General features: G+C 38.9%; 1 protein-coding gene across 1 annotated transcript in view; it reads right to left on the bottom strand.

The window, feature by feature from the left end:
• The window catches only part of LOC124555064, a 704,233-nt gene that overhangs the window by 55,555 nt on the left and 634,858 nt on the right, over positions 1-13,820 (bottom strand). The window contains exons 64-65 of the mRNA XM_047128850.1: positions 7,691-7,847; positions 1,222-1,475 (exon numbers count right to left, since the gene is read on the bottom strand). Coding sequence (XP_046984806.1) covers positions 1,222-1,475; positions 7,691-7,847 — 411 coding nt within the window. The remainder of the gene's footprint in view (positions 1-1,221; positions 1,476-7,690; positions 7,848-13,820) is intronic.

The following is a 13,820-nucleotide window of genomic DNA, read 5'->3' as shown; positions in this document are numbered from 1 at the left end:
TAGCAGTATGTTAGAAGTACTGACCCTGGCTGTTGAGAAATTTGTCCCACTGCGACACATGGCGGTGAATGGCTGTCTCATAAAATTCCCGGGGCTGAGATGTTAACCAGTTCCGTTCATACCGCTGGATGTCGTCGTCCGAGGTGAATCATTTGCCGCCGCCTTTTAAAGGGGACCAAAAATGGTATAATCACAAGGAGAGAGGTCCAGACTGTATGGAGGGTGGCTGAGAACCTCCTATTTGAATTTCTGCGGGAGTGCTGCGATTGTGTTGGCTGTAAGAGGCTCTGCATTGTCATGGAGCAGAATGACCCCATGGGTGAGATTGCCTGGATGTTTTGATTTGATCACTTGGTGAAGGGTGGTCAAGGTTTGCGAGTAATGCTGGGCATTCACTGTTGTCCGGTGCTGCAGGAAGTGAATCAGAAGGGGGCCATCTTGGTCAAAGAAGAATGTCAGCATAACCTTTTGATTCACCTTGGATGATGACATCCAGCTGTACGTGCAGAGCTAGTTAACATCGCAGTCATTCACCACCTTGTATCACAGTGGAACAAGTCTCTCAACAGCCAGGATCAATACTTCTAACACACAGATACTGGTCTCTGTAATTATGTCTCTGGCTCATTTCTTTTTGAATGCCCCTTGTAGGAGACACACCAATGCAAAGTGAACATTCATAATGGAAACAATTCCCTAGGTTGTGACTAAGATATTTCTTCACAATATCCTTTCTTCCAGAAGTGCTAGTTCTGCAAGGAATGCAGAAGAACTTCTGTGAAGTTTAGGCAGTATAGGAAGAGGTACTGGCGGAAGTATAGTGTAGGTAGTGAGTGGTGCTTGGAAAGTTCGGTTGGTAGGGCACTTGCTCACAAAAATCAAATGTCCTAGGTTATAGTCCAGGTCAGCACACAGTTTTAATATGCCTGCAAGTTTTGGGTTAGAAATTCATGCATTTTTCTAATACACCTGGAAATATTTGTTATTTGAAAGGCACATCAACTATGAAGCTAAAAACATATCTAAAACTCAACCAAGTTATCGCTTTGTACCTAACATAATCAGCAACTGTTCTTTTATTTCTTCTAAATAGACTTATTTTTTTTCCTAGTAATTAGCCCACTACTATGTAATATGTTGTATCTACCATCTAGGACTCAATATTCCTTGAAAACTTAAAACATGTATCCATATATCAATAAACTACAATTTTCCTCTTACCATGGTGAAACAAGTGCTGAACTGAGAAGATTTACTTTTAAAAAATGCCTGGCACAAGTTTCTTAATTTTTCATTTGGCTGTGCTATATCTATTGCAAAGTTCTTATCTGAACTGCATTTGTGAGGTTCTAGAATCCAACTTTGGGTAAACCTTTCTACATCAGTTTCCACCTTTCCATATGAAGTTAAGAAATCATTTATTGGCTCATTATCCATTGTTCCCAGCAATCCAAATGTCTTGCCATAATGCCATCCTGAGAACAAAAATTGTATAGTTAAACATGATGTGGCAAAAGCAACTTTGATTTCTCCTGGACATTTTATAGTAAAGTGTTCATGTTTCTTTATAATTAACACAAAGTTTTAATGTTAATACCACTGAAAGCAACAAATTTCAAATATAAAAATACAAAATTTTTGTCTTTTATTCCTTTATAATAATTTTTTTGAAGGAATGATTCCTTTAATGTACCTTCACAATTTTAAGTAAGTAGTAACTTAGGTGAATGCTTTCTCATAACATAGTTATAGCCAAATTAGGCAAGGGGAAATGTAAGAGTATTGTAATGTTGCATCTATTAGATGTATATAAACTTCAGAAAATCCAGGATGGAATAACAAAAATATGAAAAGTATAGTTTGCCATTCACCATACAGAGGAGACACTGAGTGGCAGACACAGTGAAAATGACCACTAGATATTATCCACATGTTGGACTAAGTCCTTCATCGTAGGTAGACACGCTGCAGTCACAGGTTCGAATTCTGCCTCGGGCATGGATGTGTGTGATATCCCTAGGTTAGTTAGGTTTAAGTAGTTCTAAGTTCTAGGGGACTGATGACCTCAGAAGTTAAGTCGCATAGTGCTCAGAGCCATTTGAAACATTTGATTGCAAGTAGACAAAACCTGACTGTAACTGTGTCTGAGGTGACCAGCAATTTTTGCTGTGTAGGGTACTGGTGGTACAGAAGAGGTGTGGTGTGAGGGGCAGGTTGGATAACAGGTCAGATGTGGGGGGGCTGTGCTAGTGCTGCCCCTTGTGGGAGCATGTGGGGACAGAATTGTGGGCTACAAGGTGCAGCACCAGGAGACTATATTCGCGGAGGAGTGTGGGGAGAGGGATTGGGGGGAGGAGGGGACAGACCAATAGCAGAGAAGTAGAGAAAGAGAAAGGACTACGTAGGTGCCCTGACAGGATAGGAGGTGTGTGTAGGACTGATTGTGAGCAAGGAAGGGGTAGACAGGTGAATGACAGAGAAAACCAAAGGTTGAGGCCTATGGAGTTATGAGAATGAAGGATATACTACAAGTTCAGAAAATCTGGAGTTGATGGGAAGAATACATAGGCCCACTCTGTGAAGCAGTCACTGAAGTAATGCACATCATGTTAGGTAGGATGTTAGCAACCGAGTGGTCCAGCTGTCTCTTGGCCTTTGTTTGTCAGTGTCCATCCATGCACATAGGCAGCCTGTTAATCATCATGCCCTTGTAGACTGCCCATGTAGTTACAACTAAGTTGGTAGATCACATGGCTGTTTTCACAGATGGCCCTGCCTCTGAAGTGGTAGAAGATGTCATGACAGGACAGGAGTAGGTGGTAGTGGGAGGCTGTATGGGACAGGTCTTGCATCTAGGTCTATTGCAGGAATATGAGCCATGGTGCAAGAGGTTGCGAGCAGAGGTATAATAGGGACGCACAAAGATGTATAGGTTTGGTGGGCAATGAAATACCACTATGGGAGGGATGGGGAGGATACTGGGTTAGATGGGAGGATGTTTATCATTTCAGGGTGTGACAAGAGGTAATCAAAACCTTGGTGGAGAGTGTGATTCAGTTGCTCCTGTTGTGGGCAGTACTGACACATGGGAGGGCCACTCCTATTTGGTTGGACAGTGGGTATGTGGGGGACTGTAGATGACTGGTGGGACAAGACATGGGGGATGTCTTTCTGGGTAATATGGGAGGGTAATTTCTGTCTGTGAAGGTCTCAGTGAGGCCCTTGGCATATTTGCAGACGGGCGGTTCATCACTATATGAGTCACGACCATGAGCGGCTAGGCTGTATGGAAGGGACCTGTTGGTGGGGAATAGGTGGCTGCTGTCAAAGCGGAGGTGTTGTTGGTGTCTGATAGGTTTGATGTGGATGGAGGTAATGATTTAACCATCTTTGAGATGGAGGTCAACGTTGAGGAAGGTGGCTTGTTGGGCCAAGGAAGGCAGGTGAAACAATTGTGTTGAGGTTCTGGAAGAATGTGGACAGGGTATACCCACCCACAGACTAGGGTTTTGGGATTCTGTGAGGGTAGTAAGGATTCCTCTACATGGTCCATGAATGAGTTAACATAGGATGGTGCCATGTGGGCATCATCTTAAAATATGTCAAGCATCTGACTCAAGCCTTCACAGAATGAAATTACCTCCCCAACCTTATACAAAGAGAAATGTCCTATGTCTTCGCAAAATAATTGGCAAAAGTGTCACATGTTTCGACAGTTTGGATGCTGTGTCATCTGTTATGAGCTTTAAAGGATGACACATGTGAGAGCAGGTGTGAGGCAGTGAGACTTGGGCTATGCAAGCAGCAGGTAAGGATGTGTCAGTAGCTGGAAAAATCCACATGAGAGGGGTGTATGTTCTGTAACTAATGCTCACCTACTGGAAATGTACCATGATAGAAGAAAATGGCTACATGTGTATGGCAAAATGCTTAAATTGACAGGAAATTAGGAATATAGCTTCCAGATATGCTAGCACAAAAATTAACATACCTAATTAAGCAGAGCAATGAGATGACATGTTTATTTGTATTTGTATTTCTTCATTGGTCCTGTAAATCATGTTTAGGTACATATTTTGCACAAAAAATGTAGGACAGGTCAGGATAATGTGATGTCTGGCTTAAAAGTTATTAGCAATGATTACTTTAATGTTTATAAAACTCATAATGTGTACAGAGAGTTCAGAAAAAATGCTTCTGATAGCTTTAATAAAAGCTTACTACACCAGATACAAGATAAGCACAACTCAACAAATATGTGGTTCCATGATTTAATCTTCCAGGAAGTTCCAATATGTGGTTGTTCATATTTTTTGCAATAAACATGCCATTAGTAAAGAACTCCACAGAAATAAACCATACAAAACAAGCAAACATCCTAATGTGTTACCCAACCTATTGCTTGACTTGTACATATAAATTTTCTGGATAGTGTATAGTTTGAGTAGTAATGATAATTGTGACAAATTGCTGTTAAACTATAATATGTACATGAAATGAGCTGAATCATCCCCAGTAACAGATGAAAAAATGACCAAGAATATTTGTTTATATGTTGTTTTGCATTTATATGGCGAATTATTATCATTAACCAAGACAGTGTTCTTTCTTTAAATGTTTGTACTGGGTAGAGTAGTTGTCACATGACTGAATCTATACAAGGGTGAGTTCAGAAGGAAGCAGGGCTGTTTGGTCACTCGGCCATTTGAGCAAGGCTGGCTGTTGGCAGTTACACTGTTGCAGAGTTAGTAAGATTTGTGAGCAACATTGTAGGGCCTAAGAGTCATGTTTGAAGAACTTAGAAATATTTTCATTGGTGGCATGTTTGAGACTTTAACTTTTACGATACTGGTGGATTTTCATAACAGTGAATGTAGATTTTACATCAAAATGACTACTCTACAATTCAAAATTAGTTGCCTGGCAGAGGATTCATTAAACCACCTTAAAGTTATTTCTCTGCTGTTCCATTCTCAAACAGTGTGCCTGAACAATGAACACTTAAATCTTTCTGTGTGAGCTCTACTTTCCCTTATTTTATTACAATGACCATTTCTCACTATGTAGGTGGGTGCCAACAAACTATTTTCAAATTCCAAGTAAAAAGTTGGCGATTGAAAAAATTCAAGATACTATCGCAATGAAAAATGCCTTTGCTTAAATGACTGTCATCCCAACTCATGTGTCATATCCATGACGCTCTCTCCCCTTCTAATGCCATCTGATGTAAACCCCATACCATGCAGCAATACTCCAGAAGAGGACGGACAAACATAATGTAGGCAGTCTCTTTAGTAGATCTGTTGCATCTTCTAAGTGTTCTGCCAATAAATTACAGTCTTTTGTTAGCTTTCTGCACTACATTACCTATGTGATCATTCAAAATTTAAGTTATTCAAAATTGTAAGCCCAAGGTATTTAGTTGCCTTCACAACCTTTAGATCTATATGATTCTAAAAAGTGATGGGATTTGTTATTTCTGAGTACTGTTCAGTGCTTATATTCATTTGTGATTACATGAACTTTATTACTTTCAAAGCAGTTTGTGCAACAGTGAACTGTGTTCTTATGCTGCATCTCTGTTTTGGTTAAATCTGTTTCAGAATTTATTTTATTTTGCTTTATGTAGGTTGACACTGATGAAGCTGAGGCTTGGAATCTGACTTTTAGAAATTCTGTGGGAAACTTTAACGTACTTTGCAAACAGTTACTGAATACACATTGGCTGCACTGGTGAAAATTATGTGCTAACCTCTGCTGACACCCTGCATGCACAATGCAATTATTGTTCTGTTCTGTGAAGTTTTTGTACACCATCATTGTCACTATAGTATGTTAGACAAAAATATATTATATTTAAAGGTATTTCTGTAATTGGAGATGTTTATGTCCTTTGGGATTCAACCCAGTCATTCCTCAATTATTTCTTTATCTTCATTGTGTATCAATTTATTAATTTGGTAACACTGTCATACTACTCTTAAATTTCCTATTTACATATGTATTCCACAGTCCTCCTCACATATCCCACAGTGGTATTTTGCTGCCTGTTCACCTCATGCAGTATCCTGATCTGTCCCTATTCCACTCCTGCTCCCAACCCCTTGCCTCATGGCTCATATTCCTGCAATAGACCTTGATGCAAGACATGTCATATACATCCTCGCACCACTGCCTGCTCCTGCCCTGTCAAGGAAGCTCCTATCCCATCAGAGGCAGAGACAGCTATGGAAGCAGCTATGTTATCTACTATCTTAGTTGTAACTACATGGAATTCTACATGACCATGATGACTAACAAGTTGCCTGTCAGCATGGACGGCCACTGACAAACTGAGGCCAAGAGACAGCTGGACCACCCACTTGCTAGCATGCTATTCAAAACAGTGTGCTTACTTCAAGGACTGCTTCACAGCCTGTGCCATTTGGATTGTTTCCACCACACCAACTTTTCTGAACCTGCAACATATCCTTCGTGCTCATAACCCCCTCAGCCACAAACTTTGGTTCTCTCTGTTTTCTGCCTTGTATCCCCTACTCTGCTCCCATTCAGCCCTACACACACTTTCTATTTTGCCAGTGTACCAACATAGTTCTTTCTCATTCTGTCCCTGCATGCTTCCACAGGAGGCAGCACTAGGATATTTCACCACCCCTACCCTGCCCTACCCTGCTAGCCCTACTGCTAAAATCCCATGCCTCTTCTGTACCTCCACTAACCAACCCAGTAAAGATTACTGCCCAACTCAGATGCCATCACAGCTTAGCACCTGGAGAAGACAGTGACCATGTGTGTGCTGTCCTTCTGTGAATATGTGAATATGGTCTATGTCTGATGAAGCAGAGAGCAGCAGTCTATCTTTTCATATTCTTGTACATAAACTTTATATGATGACAATAGCTGCACATAAACATGTTTAAAGATGAATAAATATTCTGTTTTGTCCTGAGACACTACTGAGCAGCCTCTCTCTTTCTTTATGTAAATTTGAAGCATGATGCTGAAAATATACAATAATGATTTTTGTATTGATCAAATGTTTTCTTGTTGTTTGGTATATTTTGAGGTGAAAGAGCTGAGGTCATGGATAACTCAAGTATGAGACTTTCTTGCACTGGCGGAAGGGAATTAACTATCACATTAAATGTAGTTTCATGGCTACAAACAAGTAAAACAATACTTAACATTAGAGCAGAATTTTACGGAAAGAAAGTAGAATAGTGAAGCACATTTCTGTCACTCTACTATTGGCTTAGAAAACATAATAGACAAAAACTTAAAATATAAGTTCTGATTGTATCTTGGCTTCAGAAGCAAAAATTATTACAGACAAGTGAAAAATGGAGTCTGTGAAAAGCATTTAAAAGATAAGCAAAAGCCCTACTACAGCTCTCATCATTAATACAAGAAAACTTTTGAAACTTAATGTTCTCAACAAGTAAATCTGAGCAGCCACAATTCAGATCCTTGAAACTGAAGGGGGGAAAAGAATCAAATGGTTTTATAGCAAAATATTTTTTTTGTACCAGAATAATTGAGAAAGGAAGGAACTACACACAAAGACATGTATTATCATAAAGTCAGTTGTAAAAGCTACAGCTAACTGAGGACACACAGAGCAGTGTGGAAATATATCTATATATTAAAAAAAGCTATTATCAGTTTTAGATACAAATATCAGAATATTTACCTGAAAGTGTTATAGAGCAAAGATCAAATTTAAGATTACACTGTATGTGAACGCCACGAGCACTCTCTATAGTAATAATTTCAGTTTCCTGGTAAATGTACATATCTCCAACTTGGGCAGGAAGATGTGTAATAGCTCCCCTTTCAACTGTTACTGCCTGAAAAATAAAGAAGAGATTATTTAACAAATGTAGTGTGGAACAATTACTGAATATAAGAAAATCATACCATTCTAGCAGGTGGAAATATTTCACCATAATATAATTTTGTTCTGAAATGCAGCAAAATTTACAGAGTCTGTGAAGTTCAGGAAGGCAGGTAGCTATGGGGCATTGGAATGAGTCAAGAAAAAATAGAAAACAACTTCTTGCTAAGTACATGTGACAGTAAATATCAGACTTGTGAAGACTTTTTTGCACCCCAGAAGAAGGAGAAAACCAACTCAGCACCACACCCAACCAGGTCTCAGCAGAGAAGAGCAGCAAATGGAAGTAAACCAGAAACTTCTGAACTAAGTGCTGATCTTATAAGGTTTCACCAAATGTGCAGTCACTAATAAATAAAACTGATAAATTTCAAATACTGTACTGCTAGAAACTTAACTTAAAGATGTCACAGTCCAGAGTCTAACTGAAGACTAGCTGCAGGGAGACACACTGAAATTTGTATATCTTCCAGACTTCGCACTAGGCTGTCACTTCTACAGGAAAGGAAAAAGTTATGGGGGCAGCTGTATCCATGTTAAAAGTCATATCACATTTGTGCCCATTCAGTTCTCAGAAGATATTCCCAGAGAAAGCGGTCTGGAAATATTAGGTTGTGAACTACTACAGGGAAATATGGCCATAATTTGTTTGTACAGGACAATCAATAGTGACATGAATGCTTCGTTACAAAATTTAGAACATCTCCTTTACAAGATATCAAAAAATAACAGGTGTCAGATTATTCATGGTGACTTTAATATTGATTTTCCTGTGCAGTCCAAATAAAAAACTGACATACTGAACCTCCTCGTATTACACTGCTGCAAATTATGGTGCAAGGAGTGTGGCATAGTGGCTAGTGTCACTGCCTTGCATGCTGCAGGTTGCCAGTTCAAACCCAAGCACCAGCAATTATATATTTATGATTTATCATTTCTGGAAGTTTCTTGAAGCATCTTATGTTTGTGTATTCTGGAGTATTCAATATTTGTACAAATACCAATATTCTATAATATTCAATGTTTGTATAAATAGCTATAGTCTCTGTCCAAATCAGTACTATTCTGGATGTACATTTGTGATCCCAATGAATGTACTTTCAGTGCTAAGTATTGTATTTCACTGATGACCTAGCTTTTGGATTTGAACTTTAATGTGGTTACAGCATGATATCGTTTGGTGGAGACACTGGGTACAACCAAAACATCTATATCAGTGTGGCTCCAATTAGGCAATAAAAAATCTGTTTCCTAAATGGACAGGAACCAGAATACAAGTAGTACATCATTCCCATGATTCATAGATTCAGGTGACCAATGGATTCCAAGCTAGCTATAAGTCACAAGCACATCAAGCACCCATATCAGTGTTCTCTGAAAATTCTGGTCAGGACCTGATGAAATGACTACAAGATCCTGACTGATTCATCAAATACAAAAGGTAGAATGACATGATGTGTTTGGCAAATGTGTGGTTTTTACTTGGATGACACAGGCCAGCAGTAGTTTGATTGCAACAAACAGATGCTCTCAATAGCTGAGATAGGTTCCAGGCTGAGGTTTGGTGACAATTAGCAGCAAGTCTGCTTACTGTAGGAACAACTGAATAACAGGGTTCAACATCATGGGAAAATGACACAGTCCTATGTACAGATTGCTTTGGCCTATGTCATGCTGCGGGTCCAAATATTACAAAAGCTAACAAAATATCACACTAGATGAAAGAAGTTGCAAAGACATGTACCAAGCTCTTTTGGTAAAGAATGTCATAACAACCTAGGAATTCATCGAGTGGTGCCAGCACATCAAGAAAATGCAACAGAAGGGAGCTGGATAAAAGTATGGCTGACTCCCATACGTGGTCAGTACTGCAGTTATGGGATATTAGCAAAACTTTACCATGTGATATAGTACAGTGGTTAGCACACTGGACTCACATTCTGGAGAACAACAGTTTGAATCACAACCTGTCAATCCATATTTACGCTTCCTATGATTTCCCTAAATCACTACAGGGAAATGCTGGGATGGTTCCTTTGTAAAGGCCTCAGCGGATTTCATTCCCAATCCTTTTCTAAATCAACTTTGTGCTCTGTCCCTAAAGACCTTGCTGTTGACAGGACGTTAAACTCTAATCTCTCTTCTTTTTAGCATGACCTCACCTCCCTCATATGTCAGGTAGTGAGAGAAGCAATACAGTTGTTTATGGCAACCATAACTGTTGGACCAAGTAAGAAAGAGATGGTGGCAATGAATGTTGACCCTATAAATCAGGAGGTAACAGAAAATATTGAAGAAGAGGTGTATTGATCTTAAGCACCAATTTCTGCCATCATTTGAATATGCCAGGGAGAACAGACTAAGTCGGACTTCTCCCGCAGTCACTAAACGACAACACAGCAGCGACCGACGCAGGTCAAACCAACTCCTGCTCCAAATATAATGCCCCATAGAAGAACAGACATTTGGAAGACAGAGGACAACATGCCAGCATGTTTCCACTGTGTACACATTGCACGGGATTCCAGAGAAACAAAGTGAGTTTTTTTTAACGTTTCATCCACATTTTGCAGCTGTGAATGTGACTGTATTCAGTACTCAGGGAGTTGAATAAAAACGCCTTCAGCCAAAATTTTTTGTGTTTTATTAAATTATATGGTGCATTTCAGACTCTGTGGATCCATCTTCAGGTGCAAATCATCTCATACATAATTTACATTTGCTCTTAAGTGAGATGAAATGCGTTTTTCTGTTCTGAAAAAGTTAGATTTTAAGTTATTATTTTGTGAATCAAGTGCAGAAAATGTGGGAGAAACAGTGGAAAAAATAGTGAAAAACTTATTGAACAAAGAAGGGAGAACATTTTTAACCTTTTGAGGTCAGCAAACATTGACTTATTCAGTCTCTCATCACACACCATGTCACTAATAAATAAACCAATGTATGGTGACAACAAAAGGTTAAAAATGTTCTTCCTTTGTTTGTTCAGTATGTTTTTCACCATTTTTTCACTGTTTTTCACATATATTTCTGTGCTCAATTCACAAAATACTAAAACTTACAACTAACTTTCTCATAAGAGGAAAATACATTTCACCTCACTCACGAACAAATGTAAATTATGTATTAGATGATTTGTACTTGAAGATGGACCCACAGCTTCTAAAATGCAGATTTTAACAACCTGTGGGATGAAGACTATTGCTATACCTTGGATGACATTGCTCCCCAACATGTAATATCTGCTTCCCATTATCGTACCAAGGTACCAGCTGCTTGCCTACCAACCAACTTCAGGACAACTAAGCAAGGTGACCACCTATGGAGGTGAGACTGCCATAGATGCTATCTGGGGAACATCCACAAATTAGAAAGTGCTCATATAAAATGTCACCATCTGAATGACAGATAATTTGGGAAGAATAAAGACAGCTCATGGAATCTCCACACCAACTATCAATGACTGAACAAAATCATGAAGAAAGATTTCTATGAGTTTTAAGTTACGTTGTTTGGTTTGTGTAACACTCCAGCCACCTTCAAATGCATGACTGATTACCTGTTTCAAAACCTTAATGGACTCTGCATATTTGCTATCTGGATGTTTTTGAAGATGTACGAAGAAAATTTAAACTGCCTGACAACCATGTTAAAGTGTTTTCAGACTGTTGGCTTCCACCTGAATCCAAGAAAGTGCCTCTTTGGCATCTAACAAGGTGCTAGCATCTTCTCTAGTTTGAGCAATGCATAATTAAAATGCTGAGCCAGAACTTGACACTGATGCAGGGGTTACCAGATAGATGCACTTATAGTGCAAATTCAGGAAGGTGATGAAAAGGTGATATCTTATACTTCCAGATTTCTCTCCAAGTGTGAGATATTAAGCTATAACAGTGACAGAATGACCTGCAGCGGTTTGTGTCACCAATAAGTTGTGGTTGTATTTATTTGCTAATGTATGTGCTGGACACACCATTCTCTGTGCTGAGTGTTCAGTCTCGAAGATCTATTGGCTCAGCTGGCAAGGCAGGCACTGACGCTTTAGGAGTATATTGTCATAGCAGTACACAAAAGTGGGCACAAATACAAGTCTGATGATGTCTTTCAAGGAATCCTTTCTTGGAACCCAGCACCATGGATAACATCTTAGTTATCACCACATTAAATGACATTGTTGCTGAACAGAGGGAAGATTCAGCACTGCTAAAAGCCATAGAAGTCTTGAGGAAGAAGGAAATGACTAAAGGAGAATTCCAATTTATAAACAGAGCACTGTATAAGAGGAACTATGATCTAATGGGTTGGAAATGGTTGCTCATCTTAGTATATTCTCTACACCCAGCTATCCTTAAGTATTTCCACCTGGGATTCGTGTAGACAGAATCGGATGCAAATACCACTGACCAGAACTCTAACAATCCATTACACACTATACGTTCATTCTTTCAGCATCTTTAGGACATTCTCACATGGTTGAAGCAAACCTATGACCATTCATGCTGTCCTTCTTGATATCCAGTCAATATGCCCTCTTAGTTGTATTTGGTATGTGTCCCACACATTTGAGCAATACTCTAGGCTGAGTCACATGAGAGTTTTTATGGAATCTCCTTTGTAGACTCACTGTATTTCCCTAGTATGCTACCAATGAGCAGTCTGATACATGTTTTACTATGATTGAGCCCATGTGATTGTTTCACTTCATGCCCTGCAAATTGCTATGCTCAGGTATTTGTGTGAGTTGACCAATTCCAACTGTGACTCACTGATATTATAGTCATAATCTACATCATTTTCTCATTTTGTAAAGTGCACAATTTTATATTTTTGAACATTTAAGGCAAGTTGGCATTCTTGTAGACAATTGGAACCTATGCTTTCTTCCAGCTACAGGGCACAGCTTTTATGTTTATGGGATCTACAGTAGATTGTAGTTAAAAGATGGACTAACACTGCCAAAAATTCACTATGGAATATGATAGTTATTCCACTAGACTCTGGAGCTCTGTTCAGTTTTAATGATTTCAGCTGTTTCTAAGTGCCTCTGACATCAACATCTATTTCATTCATGTTTTCAATTGTATGAACATAAAATTGGAGCAATGCTCCTGGATTTTCCTGTGTAAAATGAACATTTGAAAATGGAGTTAAACTTTTCTGCTTTTTCTTTGCTCAATTTCAGTTCCTGTTCCATCCATGAGTGACTGGTCAGTATCTTTGGTTCTAATAACAATCTTGACATGTAACCAGATTTAGTTTAGGTTTTGTAAAAGATCTTTCACCAACATTCAACTGCAGTCATCACAGAAAGCTTCATGCATTGTTTTCTTGATAACCAAACATGTTTTATTCAGCATCTCTGTATCTATAGTCTTATGCTTTGTTTTACGCCTATTACACAGTATTCTCCATTTCTTTAGAAGTTTCTTTACTATGACTGTATACCACAGATGTTCCTGACCATCATGAATTGTCTTACTGGATGCCTGTCCATCCACAGCATGGTCTCCTATTCTTTTAAACTTGAGCCATAATTCATCAATGTGCTCCTGTCTTGAGCTAAAAGTTTCAAGTTCCTCATTGAGATATGACACTACTGCTTCACTATATGGTTTAGCAATTACCTAAATCTGTCTACTTCTTTTAGTTGCCCTTTGCACTTCAGTGGTCACTATTCCTAGGTCTGACTTGAGGTTTGCTGATAAAAGTTTTGATGTGGACATCCTCAAAAAGGTCAGATCTGTTTGTTTCCATTATATGTAATATGTTTCCAATATGAGTGCAGTTCCATACTGCCTGTGATAGCTAGTTTTCAGAGACATTATTTAATAATATTTTGCAGGATATCTTCTCATGCCTAATACTACCAAAACTGTGGTTATCTAAATTCAGTGTTGAATGATTAGTCTTCTGCTATAATAGCAGT

The sequence above is a fragment of the Schistocerca americana genome, chromosome X (genome assembly GCF_021461395.2).
Source record: "Schistocerca americana isolate TAMUIC-IGC-003095 chromosome X, iqSchAmer2.1, whole genome shotgun sequence".
Lineage (NCBI taxonomy): Eukaryota > Metazoa > Arthropoda > Insecta > Orthoptera > Acrididae > Schistocerca > Schistocerca americana.
This window is presented reverse-complemented; position numbering and strand designations above follow the sequence as displayed.